The sequence below is a fragment of the Epargyreus clarus genome, unplaced genomic scaffold (genome assembly GCF_041222505.1).
Source record: "Epargyreus clarus isolate Ecla_fem2 unplaced genomic scaffold, WU_Ecla_fem_2.2 ptg000029l, whole genome shotgun sequence".
NCBI classification, from domain to species: domain Eukaryota; kingdom Metazoa; phylum Arthropoda; class Insecta; order Lepidoptera; family Hesperiidae; genus Epargyreus; species Epargyreus clarus.
The window spans coordinates 1,024,858-1,045,459 of record NW_027332235.1 but is presented as its reverse complement, the minus strand read 5'-3'; the positions used below and the strand labels follow the sequence as shown (position 1 = coordinate 1,045,459).

Below are 20,602 nucleotides of genomic sequence, written 5' to 3'. Positions count from 1 at the left end.
GTGTAGGATGGCGTGATGCTGCATGCTACACCCGTCGACTCCGCACGGCTTCGCTCTGCATGTGGTTCTACTGTGTCTTCGTGTCATGCATTTGAAGCATAACCGCTGTTCCTTCGCCCAATTCCACCTGTCGTTGATGGTGAGTTCCTTCAGCTGAGGGCACTTCGGAGTGTGATGGCTTGTAGACTGGCATCGTAGACAGCTAGGTGCTCGCTCTTCACGCGTCGATTCACTCGTAGAATAGACCTTCTCCCGAGGTGCTGTCCTCCTTACTGGCCTCTCCCCTCTGAGAAGCCCCGGAGCGCTGTTCCTCGCCGTGTGCGTGTAGCGTAGTACCCTGTCTGCTTCACCCATCAGGAACTCCGAGAGTATTGTGATTTCGTCGCTGTATGCAATCTTCCCTTCGTTGATCGCCGCGTATTCCGCCCATTTGCTCACCAGGTGAGGGCTTAGCTTCTCCATTACATCCCTTATCAGTAATGGATTTCGTAGATAACCACGGTGGTCCACACTCTTCATAGTGTAGACGACGTTCTGTAACTTGATGGCCAATTCATTCAATTCGCTGCTGGAGTTGCCGACCTTGGGGAGTCTCTTCAGTTCTTCCATTGCTTTATCGAAGATATATTCAGGTCGACCGTATTTCATTTCTAGCGTCTTCATTATGCTGTCCGGGTGAGTCGCCGTGTACAGTTGAGAGAGCACTGTCTCTCTCGCTTCCCCACGGAGACTGTTTCGAAGCCGCAATAAATTTTCTGTGGCGCTGAATTTGTAGAGACGCGTCGAATCTTCTACTGCTGCTTTGAAGGGTAGCCACTCCATGACGGACCCGGAGAATGCTGGGAGCTCCGACGTTTGCCGCGGCGGGGGTCGTACGTGCATCATCTTCTCTAAGGCGTTTGCTAATTGTTCGATGCCCCTTCCCCTCTGCCGAGGCCGTTCCTCCCCCCGTACTTCTAACGGGGGAGGTAGGACCTCCTGTTCCCTGTGTACTTGCGTTCCGGCGTGTTCGTGGCTCTTGTTCACCCAGTCGTGTATTCTTTCTTGGTCGCAGATAGTTTCCCCCCCCTCTTCCGCTTCGATCGCAGAGATTTCCGCTTCTAGCCGCTTCTTTACTAGCGTCTTCTTAAGTTGTATTCTTCTTTCTTCTTATTCAGCTAGCTCCTTTTCCGCTTCGTATTCGACTAGCCTAACTCGTGCCGCGACGCTGACCGACGAACGATGCGAACGTATACTGGGCGCCGCGCTATATGCCGGAGACGTGGGCCGGCATATAGGCGACTTGGAGCGCGACGGTATCTCTTGCGACGTGGGGTGCTCGGGGTGTGCGGTGCTGCGTACAGGTGAGCGCTCGAGGACCCTTCCTGGTGGGATCCTCCCGACGGATGTTCCGGCGGGCGTCCCGGTGAGGACTGCGGTCGATGGCGATCTCGGCGATTCTTCATATATACGGTGGAACAGCCCCCGCCCACCTGGCGGAGGGTGCTCCGATTCGCCGATGCCGGACTCGGAGTGGGTCTTCTTGCTTCGTGTGTTCATTGTAGACGCGCTGGTTGCTTCTTTTTTCTGTATCCGCCGATCGAAGGACCAATGTTGAGTACGGGTTTGCAATAAAAACTCCAATTGAATTTTTCTTCCTGTATTTTCTTTTCTTGACCATTTACAATATTCTTCTATTTTCCGGAGCGTGCCGGACCCTATTTTTAGCCACCTTAAGTGGCAAAGTGAGTGTTACAACCGACGGGGGGCTAACGCAGCAGTCCCGTCTCGCTCACTTCCTATAGCCCTCTCTTTCTATCATGCATCTCGCTCACTCGTGTCCCTCTCTTTCTAATTTTAATTTATTTTTATTTCTCTTTATTTATTTACATTAAATACCTTATTTTAAACATAGTTGTACATTATTTTTCATACACATTAAATATTCTTATACAAATCAACAATCTTACGTACTAAAAAACAATAATAGGAATTACAATTTATCAAATATTCTTAAATCTATTCGCCGTCCGCAACACTCAGATAAGATTAGATTCTTACCCAAGATTGGTCACAGATGCGTTGTTACCCTTGAGCGTTTAATACGCTTAACACATATTAGACAGAAATACCCACACCTAGACACAGGCCTGTGCGGAAATACGTATGGTGGTGGTGCATCGGCACGAACTACAAAGTATTCTGCCACCTTCAAACCATTATTCTTATTGCTTGTTTATTAAAATGCATTTCTAAGAGGTGTTTTATGTATGTACATCTATTTTGTATTAGGATCCATTCGACAGTAATTAACTCGACGAAAAAGGGTAGAAGCTCAATTAAATTTAACTTTTTTTATTTCTGTTTCTATCGTCTTTACAGAAAGACCTTTGACTATCTAAGGAAACATTCAAATTAAATTCATTCTTAGGATATAGGTTAATTGATTGTCTTAAATGAGAAGACTGAAACCCATGGTCTACCACGCTGGTTAAGTGCCAAAAAACATATCAGAAAAACTCCAATTCACAGCACAGTAAATACTTTTATTCCATTTTTAACACTTTTATCAGCCAACTAGCATAGTTTCCACTAAACAACTTATCACCTTGATGGTTAACGTACGACTACCAACCGACTACCAGAGCCGACGTTATCACAGACTTTTTATAGGGATTTTAGGTGCATACTACCCACAATATAAGTTTATTTTAATATCAAACTACCTATTTTAATATTAATTTTTCAATCATTGATGTTAAGAAGACAACAAAATAATTATTAAATTCGGGAATCATGACAAACAGGTGTCGGATTCGAACCCTGAACTTCAACAACCCGAGAAATCCAAATACCACAGCTGTCACTGTTTCTGTAATACCATGACCAAAACTCGTCAATCGACATAATCTGTTTTTCAACGAGGATTAAATCCGGATTAATTGGATATAATCCTTTATTTATTGTTCCCGGATAATGTCTGTCATAGCTCTACGAAGCTTCGAGACAAGTTGAACAGGATTAGACAACCTGTTTTGATGGATAGGCATTTGTGTTTTGCCTAGTTAGCTGTTAAAGGAACTGTAAGTATTGGTTGATAGGTGTACCGGTAAGACCTCCCCGATACTGGTTCCACCACCTATCAATTTATATCACACGAGCTTTTGCCCGCGGCTTCGCTCGCGTTACGAAGTAATATTTTCATCCCCTATTGTATCCCCTTGGGGGTAGAATTGATCAAAATCCTTTCTTAGCGGATGCCTACGTCATAACATCTTCCTGCATGCTAAATTTCAGCCCGATCCGTCCAGTGGTTTGGGCTGTGCGTTGATAGATCACCATGTCAGTCAGTCACCTTTGAGTTATATATATTTAGATTATGAGACCCTTCTTAAACGGGGTAAAAAACGGAAATGCTCACCTGGGCGGAGGTAAATAGGGGCGCGCTCTTGAAGAACCCCGGTTGTTTTTCTTTGGGGATCCCGAAGTCCTCTACTTAGCGCTGAGGGTGTCTACCGAGGAGTATAGTGGGTAAAATCCCACATTCTGGTGTCGCTCCCACTGCACCCTTTGAAGGTTCAAACACAACAAAGGGTTAACATTAAACAACACAAAAAACTAAAAGAAAATGCAGACAAGATCCTATTTCTCAAAATGACGCACAAATTAACATTCTGTTGAGTAACACGGCTTCCGTTCTAATTATTGTGAAAACACTAATTCGTGTAACCTCTCTAATTGGTGGCCCCAGATCCTCACAATGCTGAATAGCACCGCTCTGACCTGGATTTCTCTGTAATGAATTTCTGTACATTTTAATTCTTAGACACTGATCAAAAGTCTTTCATGAAATAAACATTGAAGCGACATTTTAATTGCGGCTTTGTGGTTGTGGTTTCATGTCATTTAGAATTGGAAGGGTGTGGTAAGGGAGACGCCATTTAACCGAGGTTTTCTAACTTAGTTTTTTTTTTTAATATAGGAGTAGCAGACGAGCATGCAGTCCACCTGATGGTAAGTGGCTACTGCCGCCCATGGACATCTGTAATCAACCCCAGATAGGATTAGATATTCCTAGCTGAGGTCGGCCACAGATGCGCCGCTACCCCTGAGGACTAAGCTGGAATGCCTCGGAAAAGTATGTCTCCCTTACCACACCCTTCAAAACGGAACACAGCAGCGTCTGACACTGTTGTTATAAGACAGAAATAGGTGTAGCGGTGGTGCCGCCGGAGTCGAACCACAAAGGGTTCTACCACCTTCAAAATCTTAGTCTTTAAGGGTGGTTCAACCTCTGGTAGGATTCTAATATTATCTGAGTTTGCTACTATGTTATAGAAAAGTAAGCAAGATGGTATGGTTATCTAATGGTAAGAGGTCACTGTTCATCGTCCCTAGTTGACCGCAAACAGGAATGAAGGCCTAACTGAGGTCGGCCATAAGTGCGTTGATATACCTGAGAACTAAATTCCAATGCTTTGTCTCTCATATCACTCCATTCAAATTAGAAAACAGCAGCGCACAAAACTGCTGTTATTGGGCAAGAATGTGTGACGGTGGTGCCACCAAAATCGAATCACGAAGGGTTCTACCACCTTTTTTAATAACAAACCTAGTTTAGTAATAAACAAGTTTAGTAATAAACAAGTTGAAGAATGCACAAAGGGACTCTATAAATATTTAAGAGAGTATTGTAATCAGTGAAAATTGATTCATTTAACCCGACTTAACTAGAATGAAGGAGCTGGGGTACATTGGACTAATATGGACATGTTTCTGCTGAGGTTAAGTCGACATTTCGTTTGATTTTACGATGAAGAAAACCAGCCCGGGAAATAATGATTTTTAAAAGTTTTCCATTATGTTGTAGTCATATGTAAAGTGTCGCATTTGCAATTCGCCAACTCGCTGAACGTCACGTTTAGAAATATGCTTCATCTTAACTCTTATATATAAAATTCTCGTGTCACAATGTTAGTTATTGTACTCCTCCGACACGGCTTTACCGATTTTCATCAAATTTTATATGCATATTCAGTAGGTTTGAGAATCGGCTACTATCAATTTTTATACCCCTAAGTGATAAGGATTGTTCACCCTTAACATTTTTTTATTTATATGGAAGTACAAGTGTGCCGGGTCAGCTAGTAATAAATAATATGGTTTATACTTAATTATTTTCTGCACTGACAGCTGTTTTAAGAGTTCGACGTGATGATATTCTTCGTTTATTTTTCTGCTTAGGATGGGCATCGAACCTGGTGCTTCTAATCTGCATATACTACTACTGGTATCGTAGAAAATAAAATATTTATCATCGTACTTGATTAACTTCATATAAATATAAAATATCTATGTACTTATTTACAAGGCGCATATTTTTTATTAGCAGTAAGGGTTTAGTCGTATCCATCGAAACCTAACGGTAACATAACCCTTCATTGAAAGAGGCCAATAAAAGAGTAACCTTTGCTTTACGAGAGAGCCCTCATTGAGCACAGTGCTTCAATTGTTAGACAGACAGACTGCTATTGTTTTGTTTTATATATAGAGCTTTATGTAACTGCTATGTATTTTAGGTATTTGTGGTATTGATTAGGTGATTTTTTGAAAGGTTGTAAAATTACTATGGTTTTTTTATATTTATGTTTATTGACTATGGTTATTTTTATCAAGGTAGTAGAACCCTTTGTGGTTCGACTCCGGCGGCACCACCGCCACACCTATTTCTACCTAATAACAGCAATGTTAGGCGCTGCTGCGTTCCGTTTTGAAGGATGTGGTAAGGGAGACAGACTTTTCCGAGGCGTTCCAGCTTAGTCCTCAGGGGTAGCGGCGCATCTGTGGCCGACCTCAGGTAGGAATATCTAATCCTATCTGGGGTTGATTACAGATGTCCATGGGCGGCAGTAGCCCCCTTACAATCAGGGTGGACTGCATGTTCGTCTGCTACTCCTATATTATAAAAAAAAGTAAAACCCCCAGACCAGACCCAAAACAGAAATCTAAACTTAAATGTTTTTCTAAGTAAGGGTCGACCATTTCCATATATCCTAATTCCTAATTTATATGTAGAGCACCCACCACCTACCTATTTATTGGTATCTCGAAGATTGCGAGCGTGTATGAGGGTGAAATGGGGTAAATATGTGCCGTTTGATCTCAGAATTCCGCTGATTGAAAAATTGAAGTTCAAAGATCCCGCATGTCGTTTTGTGTTTTCGATTCATTGTTTGATATATTATGGGAATTGCTGAGGTTTACAGAAATGAGGGAGAAAATACGGAGGAGGAGAAATGACAAACTGTGTGGCGGAGCGGTGTGATGCGTAAAGGGTTCCGGGTTCGATTCCCAGTCAGAATCATGATTAATTTAGATATATGCTTTGGGTCTGGGAGTGTGTATTTGTTTATGGGTGTGTTCATGGCACTTACGACACACGGAATCCTAGTGTGTAGCTGTGAGTGTAGAAAGCGTTTAAATAAAGTAGAATTAGGTGTAGAAAGTTCATTGAACTGAATCGGTTTTCTATTTTCGATTTTCTTGCGCGAAGCTTAATTTGGCCTAAAATTACCTATTACTAAACTACTATTTGCAACGTTGGATTTTCTATCTTTGCAAAAAATCTCGTCAAAACTTAAGTTTTCATAATTAGCATGAAAGAAAATTTTAAAATATATTTTTTATATTTCAATATCATGCACGTAAGCCTAATCTTCTATGAAGTGAGCGTGTACCTATTGTATTCGTGTAAACCTAATATAAGTTTTTTAATTTACTTTTAAATTACAAGTAAACGTAATTTTATTAATATACGCAACTTTGGAGTCTAATCAATTCTTCATCTGTGGTATACCCTTATACCCTTCAGACTAAAATTCAACAGCGCGAATCGCGAATACGTATTTGAAATTATTTTCCACATAGTACTTAAATCCCTTGACACAGGGCCGGATTGACAAACATTTTTTTAGCGGATATGAAGGTTATATCTATATTGCATGTGGAGTTCGAGTTTAATGAAATCTTTCGGCTTCGGGCCTGGAATTACAGCCGCGTTACATTACAAGAAAGCGTTCTACGGCTCTTACTACGTTATTCCGTCGTATATTAGTTTTGGTACAACACATAAGCGGTAGCGATGAATATGTTACAAAAAATGGATAATATTTAGGTTATGCCTGTATGTATAACAGATGTTTTTTTTTATTAAGCTAAATGCAATACAATACGTTATTTTTTTAACTATATTAATTTTGATAAATAAACCGTTTAATTATGCGATGTTACAATTAAGTGCGTGCAGTTGTTATTGTAAAGACAATAACTGATCTCTAGACTACGAAGGTACCCACTCTTTCTACCAAATGATAGGTGTGCGGTGTGGTGTTATCGCAGTTAAACTATAAATATTCCATTAAACTTATAATTTGTTTAAAAATATTTATTTATTGAATTTTAATTTCATTTCATTTGCAAAACCAAGTGCTTTAAAATTATATTACTTAATAAAACAAATAAAAATGAACCAACAGTTTCATGTAAAATCTTTACATATATATATTTCTTCTTTTCTGATATTCTTATATTTCTTATGTGCGTGTGTATGTCACTGAACTCCTCCTAAACGACTGGACTGATTTTGATGAAATTTGTTGTGTGTGTTCAAGGGGACTTGAGAATGGTTTAGATTCACAATTTAGTCCGTGGGAAAAGGTATTTTTAATTAAATTTTTAATTCGTAAGTAGTTGTTGATTTTGGAATATTTCACATTGGATTCGCTTCGCTACCATCGCAGTTTCAAATATTCTATCTATTTTTCAAGCCCGTAAGTGATAAGGGTTGTTCACCCTTAACATTTTTTTATTTATATGGCAACACAACGTTTGCCGTCAGCTAGTGTATTAATAAGCTTTCTTAAAATATTCTTGTTCGCTCCCGCTACGGCTTATCACTCGCACCCCCACATACAATTACCGGCGGTGGATCGCAGGCGGAACGCACTCGTGTCCAAATTGCTCACAGACTGTCTTCGGTAGGTACGGTTATTGTACGGTACCCGCCATAATGGTACTAACTGATTATTTATATATTATGTGCACTTATGGAATCTAGTTATCTCGCTCTAATTAAAGGTGACATTATATGATTTTTTTTCTTTTTTTTTATGTAATGGTAGCAAAGGATCATGCAATCCACCTGATGGCTAGTGCCGCCAATGGACTCTAAATGGTCAATTCTAAATACGATTTAACAGATGCGTTGGTACGCCTGAGGACTTTACGTCTTGGATAAGTACACCTCCCTTTAAAGCAGAACATAGTAGCGCTTAACATTGCTCTTATTAAACATATAAGGGTGTGGCAATAATGACTCCGAAATTGGATAAAAAAGGGCTCACCATTCGCCGTTCATCAACTCTAAAATATACGTAGGTGGTCTTACGTCAGAAAGTTAAAATTATTTTGTAGGTTTGAAGACTTATATGTCAAGAGACTTATTTGTACTTATATAAGGGCTCTACGCATCAAAATATTGTATGATTAAAGGAATACTTATAATCAAGTTTTCAAGGGGATCTACGACCGATTTAAAATTCATTTTCTATTGAAATTTGTTTTGAACTTAAAGATATTTAGGTCGCAGTGAACAATGAAAATTAGTAAAAATCTTGTCTGTTTGCTTATAAAAAGATTACTAAACTCATCTTTAGTGATTAATGAAAAAACATGCTGTTGAATAAAAAACGCTAATAGTTAGATCTTTATTAAACTTATATTAGTATAAGTTAATTATTCTTCTAAGACTATTTTATCTGACAACCCATTCTACGGCATCTTATTCTCTATCCTTCTTTCTGTGATAAATAAATATAATGAAAAATAGTATATATTTGCTAGTACAATATAACTCAAATGAATATACCGTCACATTAATAACCTTTGTTCGTCTACGGATTTCCACATTAAAATTCCGACTCAGTGAAAAACTATCCAGAATAAAACCTACCCTAACGTTTCCAAAACGGACGAGCGGTGAAAAACGAAAAAATCATTCAAGTCTCACTTCACATTCGCTCTGTAGTTTGTACCGCAAAACGTGGTTTGAGTCTGGAGAGTCCACCGCTACACCATTTTCTGTTCACGACCTTTCGTGGTTTGAGTCCGGAGACACCGCCATACCTATCTCTGCCTTATTACATGATAATCGGTGCTGTGTTCTGGTTTGAAGCATGTAGCAAGTACTCGTAAGAGAAGATTATATAAAGTGTATAATAATGAAGTGAATATGTGTATCTTAGTACTCAAGGATAGCAATGAATCCCTGACTAACTTCAGATAGTACTCGAACCCTATCCGAGGTAAATTATAGATGTCCCTTATTATTGATTAATAGATAATAGATATGTAAGTAACAAATGCTTTGTTGCTACATACGAGTATTTTTCATTTAAAAATGCCTCGTCCCACAGTTTTACAAACTTTTTATAGAATATCCTCGTAGGTTGTAGGTGTAGGTTTTCAGAGAGTAAAAATATGTGAATAGGTTTTGAACCCCGGACTATGCGAGGATTCAAATTTAAAAACCACTAGGCACTGTTCATGAATACGTTATGGTTTCAGTGTTTGCACAACTATACAAACGTTCTTTTATTCATATATACATATAAATTTTAGACAAAGGAATTCTTTATTTTGCCTCCAAACCGCCTTTTTGAGTTTCTATTAAAGCAAACATGTAAGTGTAAATGAGTGTTGAAATAAATCTGAACGCCACAGACGGATAAATGCGTCCTATTATATATATTGAATTTATGTCTACTAATACGCACTTGGCTAGGCGGTGGACTGTGGCATAATCCTTCTCATTCTGAAAGGAGACCATGCCCAACAGTGGGACAGTAATGGGTTGAACAATTTATGAACTTTAATTTTAAAAAACATCTAACATTTTTTCATTCCAATTACATCGGCCAGTGACAAAATATGTGTCAATCAATAACTTAATTTTCAGTGTTGAAAGGTTTAAAGTGACTTTCTGAGCAGTGTGATTTTAGGTTCTTAGCTCCAGGCACGGTCGCAACATAAGATTTGGAGAGGGGGGGGGAGGTCACAGGGGAAATTGGGTTAAATGAGACCACCTTTTTCCTTTTTTCACGAAATAAAATCTGACCATGTGTGAATCGGTCTCGGTTTTTCTTGAGCCCTGTGTCCCCGCGCCTGCTTAGCTCCTAAAGCCGCCATAATATTCATAGCAAACATCGTTTATCTTAAATATGGTGTTAGAAAGGCAAGGCGAATACCCACAAGGACCCAGTAACATGATGCCGTACAAATCGCGATGCAACAGCTCCCGACTCCTGGACTAGATATCCATACTGCTAACGAGATTAGTGTGTCAACTCCCTGACTATTGAACAAACTTTTTTGAGTTATACTTCCTTACTATTAGACAAAGACACAAATTAATATGTTTTTTGCTATTTTTTTAATATTTATTTAGGTACTATCTTAGATAAATATAGCCTTTTGAAGGTAAGTCAGATAAATGAATAGGCCTACGTGGTCTCTTATCTTGTAAACTTAAACAACCTTATTGCAAAGAAGCTAGAAACATTTGAAATTTCGCACTTCAAAGTTAATCATAATAACGTGAATATGAAATCGAGCATACTAAAAGCACCCATAAAAAATGAACCGAATGATTGCGTTACATAATCTACTAAACAAATTAACAGAATGGCCTATAAATCTCAAACAGATACATTCGAGTAATAAATCGTCTGGCGATATCTTAGGCAATAAAGAATGAACATATCTATCTATATCTGATCCGATCTCTCGCTCATTTAAAGAACAGAGTGAGATACCAACGCCGATGTTATTTCTAGTTGTTTGTTCGTATGTTTGTTTCGTGCAAAAGTAGTAGAAATATAGTGGTGGTAGAATCCTCCGTATTAGGACTTTGAAGATCTCACTGCCACAATTGTGTCTGCTTATAACAATAGTGTTAGTTATATAGTTTGTTGAGTTTGGTAAGGGAGACAGTTATACTTGTCATTCCAACTTAGTCCTCACCAAGAATAACATAATTTTACTTTTACTTATATGTACTTCTTGTATGTCCTGTGATATACAAGATTATAAGGGAAATTACATAGAATTATCAGAAAGTTATAAGTAGCAGTAACCGTATCCATCCACGGTACGCAATGTTAAAAAGTCCTCAGAGGTAGCCACGCATCTGTGGCCGACCTCAGGTAGTACTAAGGTTGGCTAAAGTTGTCTAAAGCATCTAACTTTCCATCAAATGGACAAATTTGTTTGCTATCTGTATTTAAAAAATAATACAAAGAAAAACTGGTTGATCAGTTGTACCTAGTGTTAGAACCCCCAATGCAGACGAGGTCGCAGACAAAAGTTAGTTCAGTAGTATATTTCCTTTACGAGCGTGTTCGATGTGTTTATTAATAAACGTTTCATCTTAATGTTTTACATTTGTAAAGTTAAGTTTACAGCCCGCGGTACCGTCTGGTACTTAAAGTGGGGTTACTTTACAGTGACGACACGATCACGACTAGTCGCTGATTAAGATTTACGATTAACAGGGCTACATTGTTTCGCAAATCGTTTGTTAAATGAACAAATTAGTTTATGTTATTGTATGTACTTATTATTCATATAAAAAGATAAAACTAGTTTAATGAGGAATTTTTAAACCTACGACGATTTATTTTTTATTTACAAATAAGCAAAGAACTTTAAAAAGTGACGCTAAGGGAACTTTAAGTTATTGTTTTAATTATAGATAATCACTTAAAATTTATTTGATTTCTTCGTAAACCGTCAATACGGTTCAGTGGTACAGATGTGTATCATAGAGTTACGAAAGAACAATTTCTTTCGTAACTCTATGATACACATCTGTACCACTGAAGTTATTCAGGTGATAATAGTTTTTATTTAGTGTATGTTCAGAATTTTAGACAAGCAGCCAAAAAAAACAAATTATCGTTCCCTGTCCTAAAAATTTTCATACTACTTAAATTTGCATACCATAAAAACATTTTTACTCGCAACGATAAGTTCTTTTATCGTAGCAACATTTTAAAGTTTTACGAGTGACAGTAAAATCCATGTCGTGATCGTGTGTCGTAAGATTCGAAGGTGCACCTTTAATGTGGCTATTAAACTACCGTGCGTGCTATAACGCCTTCTATTTCCAGCGCTTTACGGCCCCAAAAACACGTACGCTTAAGTGTCTTATGTTTTTTATACGTTGTCGTACACCCCTTGATGTCAAGGCTTGGTATAAGGGTGGAAATGTCGTGATTGGATGTCGGGCTTAACAAGCAAACTAATTTAGATTTGAGTCATGTTAAGGTGTTAAGCTTTTAATGCGTTTTAAAAATGTAGATTAGGACTTTTAGATTTCCATAATACAGGAATATAAATAGGATTGTACGATTTTTTGTCAAATTTTATTTCCAGTTTTAAAAAGACATGGAAAATGCAGTTCAGGAAATAGTTTCCACGATTTAAAATTCGAAACTAACATAAAACTTTCTTGTTTCAGGTCCAGAAATAAACGAAAATGGTCGAGAGAACGCTCCACAAACTGCTGCTTTTAAACTTGGTGCTGGCAACGACCGCAACTGATTTCACTACTAACTGCCCAGAGGAATGCAAATGTGTTTGGGCGAGCGGTAACAAGCAGGCGGATTGCTCGCAATCTAACTTTCACGACATACCCAAAACACTCAGCACTGAAATACAGATATTAGACCTAACGGGCAACGAGCTGTACGAAGTAACGAGACATGCATTCGAGGACGTCCGCCTAATTAACCTAAAGAAGCTAATTTTAAGAGAATGCAAGCTAATAACGATACACAAGAATGGGTTGAGTGGTCTCGCCATCATGATTGAACTAGATTTATCGAAAAACGATCTCAAAACGCTACATGCAGAAACTTTCAAGGAAACAGCGAAGATCAGATGGATTCTTCTCAACGACAACCAAATCGAGAAACTTGAAGATGGGTTGTTTAACAATTTACCGTTTTTGCAAAAAGTTGATTTGAGCAATAATAAAATAGTCCAACTCGGCGTTAAAACTTTCATGAACGTTCCAAAGCTAAATATTTTGAGGCTAAATAGCAATAAGCTGGAGTACTTAAAAATTGATACATTAAGCAGTTTGACGTTATCGAACCTGGATGTTCACGATAATCCTTGGCGGTGTGACTGCTACTTGCAGCCTTTTAGAAACTGGGTCATAAGCAAGAATCTATACACCTCGCCTATAGTTTGCAGTGAACCACCAAAAGTACACGGAAAGTTGTGGAAGGAACTGGATTCCACAGACTTTGCTTGCCGGCCGAGCATTGTATATCCTTCAACAAAAACGACTTTGAGATCATCGGACTCAAATGTTACCCTATCATGCCAAGTTAATGGTAATCCTATACCAGAGGTCAATTGGGTGCTGAACGCTCAAATCATCGATGGCACTTACAGATATCAAGGGGAAATCAAATATTACGTAATGCAAAGTAACACAGGAAATACAAAATGGGTTAATTTGACCATCATAGACGCTGGTACCACAGATAATGGAGAATACTTGTGTGTGGCGAAGAACGCAGGAGGGGTGGAGGAAAGGAGTTTAACACTAGCCATAACTCATACACCACCAGGAGTAGTGGTCCCAACTGGAATGGACAATAATATGCTGCCAGTTTTGATCGGAGTATCCTGTACCGCTGCTATTTTGCTGATCATTCTGGTGATTATCTGCTACTGCTGTTGTAGGCGGCGTAGTAGGATACATAAGAAGAAGGCGGACACCTCGAATGGAGAAGCACTGATTGAAGGGTCAGTGATACCGGAGATGGAGAAGAGTTTGATCACAGCCGTGAACCCGGTGACGAAGCCGCCGAGACGGTACGACGTGCCGCCGTCCATTACTAGCGGTGGAACCGAGATGTCGGAGCTGAATAAGACGTTGCTGGACAACGACTCTGTATTTGGTAAGTAAATAAGAAGTAAAAAAAATAATAAAAAGTAGAACCCTTTGTGGTTATAATCCGGGGGCACCATCACTACACCTATGTCTGCCTAATAACAGCGATATTAAGCGCTGCAGTATTCTGGTTTGAAGGGTATGGTAACGATTACGAAAAGAGGCGTTCCAGCTTAGTCCTCAGGGGTAGCGGCGCATCTGTAGCCTTCCTCTGATAGGAATATCTAATCTTATCTTATTATAAATGTTATGTAATTAGATTCACCATTTGAAAAATACATTACTTTATAAACTAGTTCCACAAAACTTCGTTTAGCACTTGTATATTGGTATCGTATAAAACGATCATATCATCATTAAGTTACCACCGGTCCCTAAGAATTAATTAACCGTAATACTAGTCTCATAATTAACAAAGTAAGTAATAAAATTATCGGTTTTTGGGTTGCTATCGATAATATTTTAATATTGAACGCGTACTCATGATACGTTAATTTTATGCGAATATTTCACCGTAACCACGATTCATGTAACTGGGTTGAAATATTTCCAGAAAATTAATGTAAAATATGTGCCCATTATATTTTGAAATGTATTCATTTCGTGACGATATCTGTTATAAATCGTAAGCTGCCAATTTTCTTAAAGGTATATGCACTTCAAAAAGCAATATCAATTGATTCTGGTCACGGTTAACCAATAATCTATAGTTTGTTAGAGTACGCTACTAGTATACCGTCAGTTGGTGATGTAATAAATAGATACGGTACAGATAGATTCCATGTTTGGAGCTATGGAGTAATCAATATAAGTTAGGCATCAATTCAGCTATCTTTAAACCCCCGTAACGCCTATATTTTTCACGTAACAATTACATGACAAATTTCGTTCTTTGGTAGGCTAAAAACCGATAGATTGAATATTTGTAACAGGATATACGAGACATTATCAAATTTTGATGTTTGCTAAGTAATATGAATAGGATAGATTAATTATTAATACAGGAGTTATCCTACTTAAACCCAAAGTTGCTTAACTTTACATATAAGCTTGTTAAGTGGAGATACCTCAAAGCTGAGATACAACTTTCTTTTTCCTAATGATGCTTCTAATTCTGCAACATTTGTTATAACTTCCACTTCCCAACCAAATTACACGGGAGCGCAAAAAAAATGAAAAATTACTAATTGCCTTTACTTTGTATCGCTAATTGCTACCAAAGAAACCGGGTTTTTGTAATTGCAATACCAATGGAACGATGTGAAAAAAGAGAATGGTTATTACGTTGCCGATATTAAAATAATTTGTTTCACTCGCATTTACTCGTTAAAAACCACAAATAATATTCTAACTAGACTTGCTCTAATAAAAAACTAAAAGATTATTAGCAATATGAAAAGAAGCATGCATTTCACCTGATATTAATTAGCAATTTTACTCCATGAACATACGAGTGTATGGTTTGCAAATTGATTAAGAGCCCTACTAGAAGTCGATCCCTAATGTATTATTAGTATTACTGAAATTGTGGACTAAGTAAGAATGTGTCGTGTAAATTACATTTGCTATTCAAATAAACCATAATTGATAAAACAGAAAAGAATAGATTAGAAATTGTTTCTGTGATGATGCCGTTGCACTAGACCACCATAATATCTTAAAAATAATTTCAATTTATTTGTTCCAGCACACAATGACGACGAGAAGCGGTCTCTGGGCTTCGACCACCTAACGAAGCGGTCACAAGATGCCCTCAACGTGGAGTACGGGCGAACGGATGGACGAGCATATCCACCAGACCTGCTGTCCTTCCCAGCCAGAGCTGCACAGATATCCCCCGCAGCAAGCAACGCTTCCACCGTTCCTGACACGAGCAGACTTCAGCTCAATCCTGTCAGCCCAATACATTCTCCGATCTATGGTATGACGACCAATCAAAATCTCTTCAGGACTCTTCCGTACTCACGATCGCAATCTCCATTCACGGCCCCCATAACACCACCCGTTGTTACGCCGAGACAAGGATATGTAACTATACCGAGAAGGCCGCGAGTACCTAGTTGGTCAAGCACCGCTAGCACACAAATCCTTCCAAGTACCGAAGCCCAAGAACCCTTATACGATAACTTAGGACTACGAACGACTGCAGATGGTAGCTCAGTGCTTTCATTAAACAAAACTGGCCTGGAGCATCAGTTTTCACCTATGAGAAACAGGCCTTTGCCAGCAACGCCAACAGCGTACGCTCCGCCCCCACATCAAGTATACTATGCACCTATCGAAGAACAGGAACCAGCGCCTTCCCCAGTACCACCGCCATTCATGCCCAACAGAAACAGCATCAGTTCTCAGTTGTCTAGCCAGCTCTCTACGCCTGGTCCCCAAGAACCAGTGAACCCTCGAATGAGTTGGACAGCGAAAAATACGTCGACACCCCAACCGGAACCACGAAAGCAATTGTTTAGCAACTCTGATAACAGAAGTGACACCCAATCACAAGTATCGGACAATAGCACACTGAGCCGAAAAGGAAAGCCAGAGACAGGGTCATTGAGAAGAAATCCTAGACAAGACAGTAAGGAAGAACCAGGCTCACCATCTAAGGACGATCCACGGAAAAACGAAAGTAACGTGTCTCTTAACCAGTCTGGAACTCTAGGCCGAAGTGGGAAGATACCTCCTAGGCCCCCACCAAAACCTAAGAAAAAGCCTAGCACTGAGGTAAATCCCAATGAGCCCCTGTTCGAAGACGAAGGAGAAGACGGTACGGAAGTGTAGCCTATAGAGATTAAGGAACTAAGTGAACAATGAAGTGCCAACGAGCTTTTAGTGATTACGTCACGTGAAGTGAAGTGATATCAGTGAACTGAGGGAGTGCAATCGGATCATTTATTTGCGGTGCTCGTGTAAATATCTGTCGTGCTAGATTTTTTACTATCGCGTACAATTACCTTATGGACCATACGCAACTTATCGTTAAGTCTATCATAGTTAGCATTACATGCCATGAAATTAAGTTTAAAGGATTGTGAATTGTACACAATATGTTACATAATTTAACTATTTATTCTTTGTGGTACTGTTGGTTTAAGACGAGACGGTAGCTACTCTTGAACGCTTGCCAGTCGCGAAGGCATCTCTTGCATCCATTCAAGACTGATTACTCTAAATTGGTTCAGTTTACAACATTCCTGTTGAACTATAGCATTTTTCCAGGTCACGAGACTATTCCATTTATGCTTTCCATTTCATAGGTTTGCTAGAAAGTTTAAAAACTAGTGAGTATTCGGAAGACTGATACGAGATTGTTAGTCGCTTTCAACTATTGATGACGTCAATAGTTACTTTAAAGCGATCATAAGAATCGGATCTTTCACTAACATGTCATTCACACATATTGCACATTTTGTTAGCAACGTTGTTTAAATAAATTTGCATATTTATGCAGACTTTGACCTACAAAGCTTAAGACTTATTAGCATAATATTAATTGACAGGTATTATCTAAAACATTTGGTCTAGAATACTAATAATAATATACTCTTTTTTATTTACCCTTGTTCTAAAATCTCAAGAATATCGTGCCTAATTAGGCCAATTGGATCAAACAAAATTAAGTTACCAAGGAGATTACAAATATCACCAATGTACAATATGTGTGAGGTTCCATTTATTTTAAATATCATTATCTTACTAAAATATTTAACTTCTCATCTAAGTTAATATCATTTTAGTTGTAGTAGTGTATTGTGAATGTATTTTAGATCGGCGACATAGTTTCAACCAAAAATCACATTACAACAATTGTTGTGGACTGGCATTTTTACACATTTGATATTGTAATCTAAATTATACCTATTATTAAATTATATTACTTCCTTGAAATCCAATTGTAAATGAAATTGTTATAAAACATTTAAATATTATTGAATAAAGTTTTAACTAGCCATATCACCGATATAGACGTTTTTGCCATCGATAATAGTAAATGTACTATCCTTTCCTCAAATGGTTTTAACTGTGTTACCGTCTACGATTAGATTTATTGGGTCGATGACATTGGTCACTGAAGGATCACTGTCGTCTAAATCCAATTTTGGAAAAATAGTTCCTAAAACAACAGTTTTTATTACTTTACGTTAGGTCGTATGCACCGATGCAATGGTTAGACTCTCTTAATAAGTTGATGGCTTTAAACTTTAAGGTTTACGGTGCGATTATAAACTTTTCGTTTTCAAAAAGTTTTGTTTTGGTTCTGCAATTCTTGCAATTTGAAATCTATGAATTTCTGAATTTTACAATTTTATCTCGATCAGCCATTTTAATCAGGATATAGATAGTAAATATAAATAATTAAATACATTTTTAAAGTTAAAGAATTTCAGAATTCGATATGGATGCTAGTTGGAAAGTTTTATTAAATTCGACTTTTCCTTGTGGTGCATTTTGAAGTGAGGATTACTTTACAGTAGATGTCACATCTCGAGGGACATAGACTACTCTCGTTTTTAATATTATCTTTATTGTTGTCAGTTTTACAAGATAAACATTTTTCTCTGTACAGCGAATATAGGTTGATAGTTGGAATCGAATTAACTCGGAAGTAATATTGAGAGAAAATTTTACCGTTGTAATGTTGAAGGTAACATTTCTTCTTCATACAGAATTTGCGTTTGACAAATTTTGTGTTTCAAATTAATTTTCAGTTATATTGCAAGTTTGTACCTAAGAATTATTTCTGTACACATTACAGTACATACATCGATAATAAGTGAAATATTTTCCGTAATCATGCATTTTTCAATTCCAACTTCAATTACATGAAAGTAAAGTAGTCTTAACCTCTTTCTTTAGTTTTCTTTTTGGATTATATTGTTACTGTCCCTATGAGATGTGGTCGAGTTCAGACTGGTGCTTTTTTGATGAGTTTTAGCTTTTTTATTTATTGTAATGATTTTATATTCGCACCTATTTTCTACGTACGCACAAGGCACAGTGGATCGAGTGTTTTACCAATTTTACTTAATAATGAGTTGAAAGTTACTTTGGCCGCTAAATTGGTCCACCGTGCGTGCCTGTATTTTGATTTAACCAAGGAAATTATGAAGTGATTTTAAATTATTTTAGTATCTACTATTATAGCCAATATGTCATCGTATGTAAGAATGTTGGCATGAATTGAATTATCGGATCATGTTTACGTATGTTGCGTTACAGTTGGCGGCACAAGTTGTGTTAGAAGTACAGACATAATGACTTATACATTAGTTTTAAACCTGTGTGGCTGTATGCATTGTTTCTATATGTTTCTGCGGAATGTACAATGTACGGTATTTTTACAATTTATACTGTAGACATCCAGTTTTTATAGATTTTAACGCTATGTGTACATAAACATTATTATTAAAAGTGATTAAAGCTATATTTCAGTAAAGTTGTATTTTTTGTTGTCCTAATATATGTATCCATAGGGTTAACTCCAACACTGCACATGTAGTGGGTACTCTCCTTAAAAAAGGGTCCATGTGTACTCTGAGTAAACATTACACACATACACAAGTATGCAAACACCCAACACATCAGTCTCATTCGTAATTTAAATGGATGTTTGGCCAGGTATCAAGTCCTGAAGACTGTGTTCCTGACTGTTATAGTGACTGCTCCATTACTCGGATCGTGATTTCAGTAGATATAGATAATGAAGATCCTTCTTGCCTATTCTAAGATTTTATTAAGTAATCGCTTCTCGTATTATTTAGTACAAAGGAGACTACTAGGGTGCTAATACACGAGCGACATTGACTGTGGCCTTCCGTAAGTCGATTGCCTTCGACCCTCGCTGTCCGTTAGCTACCGACGACGAACACAGTCACGTCACTTAAGCGGTGAACTGTCGCTCGTGTGTTTCCGCCCTTAGTCCCCATTCTAACCTCATACACAATGAATGTGCGTAAAAGCACGCCCAAAGTACAACAGTATAATTTTAGCACTAAATAAATACAACAAAATCTCTAACTCTTCATAAAATCCGATTGGTCATAATCGCAAATGGACCTTTAGGGAATAACCCAATTATTTGTTGACCAACATTGTAAATAAATATGAAACTCAGCCACACTTCCTAATATTCATATTTGGTACAAAATGTAATTAGACCTTATGTACTTTTTATTTAAACAGTAATCTAAAAAAATAAAAGGTAGAATTAGTATGCCGGAGAGGCACTACCTATAGCTATAGCTATTTTTAGCCTGAAGCTTTTTTTTGGTAAAAAACTGAATTGCGATATAGGTGACCATCGCAATGCTCAAATAACGCAACATATCTGTGATCGACTTCTTAAACTACCGTTCCATGTAGAGTTGGTTAAAAATTACCGTAAGCCGCAGTGACCACCTACCGTCAGGAGGACAGTAAGCTCGTTTGGTACTTTAATCTTATTTAAAAAAACAAAATGAGCTAAATTTAAAGATATGCTGCTAGTAAAATTTTAATATTGCAGAAAAAAGACGCGTTCTACACTCAGAGCTCCACACTAGGATTCCCTGTATCATGGGCACCACGGACACATGCAAATGAATACATAAAGACCCAAAC

General features: G+C 37.9%; 1 protein-coding gene across 2 annotated transcripts in view; it reads left to right on the top strand.

Annotated features, from left to right (window-relative positions):
- Window positions 1–18,508, top strand: part of kek5 (leucine-rich repeat, immunoglobulin-like domain-containing kekkon 5 protein) — a 244,396-nt gene extending 225,888 nt beyond the window's left edge. For both annotated transcript variants that reach the window (XM_073089542.1, XM_073089541.1), the window contains 2 exons: window positions 12,557–14,012; window positions 15,693–18,508. In XM_073089542.1, coding sequence (XP_072945643.1) covers window positions 12,575–14,012; window positions 15,693–16,783 — 2,529 coding nt within the window. In that variant the 5' untranslated portion in view covers window positions 12,557–12,574 and the 3' untranslated portion in view covers window positions 16,784–18,508. The remainder of the gene's footprint in view (window positions 1–12,556; window positions 14,013–15,692) is intronic.
- Window positions 18,509–20,602: the final 2,094 nt, after the last annotated feature.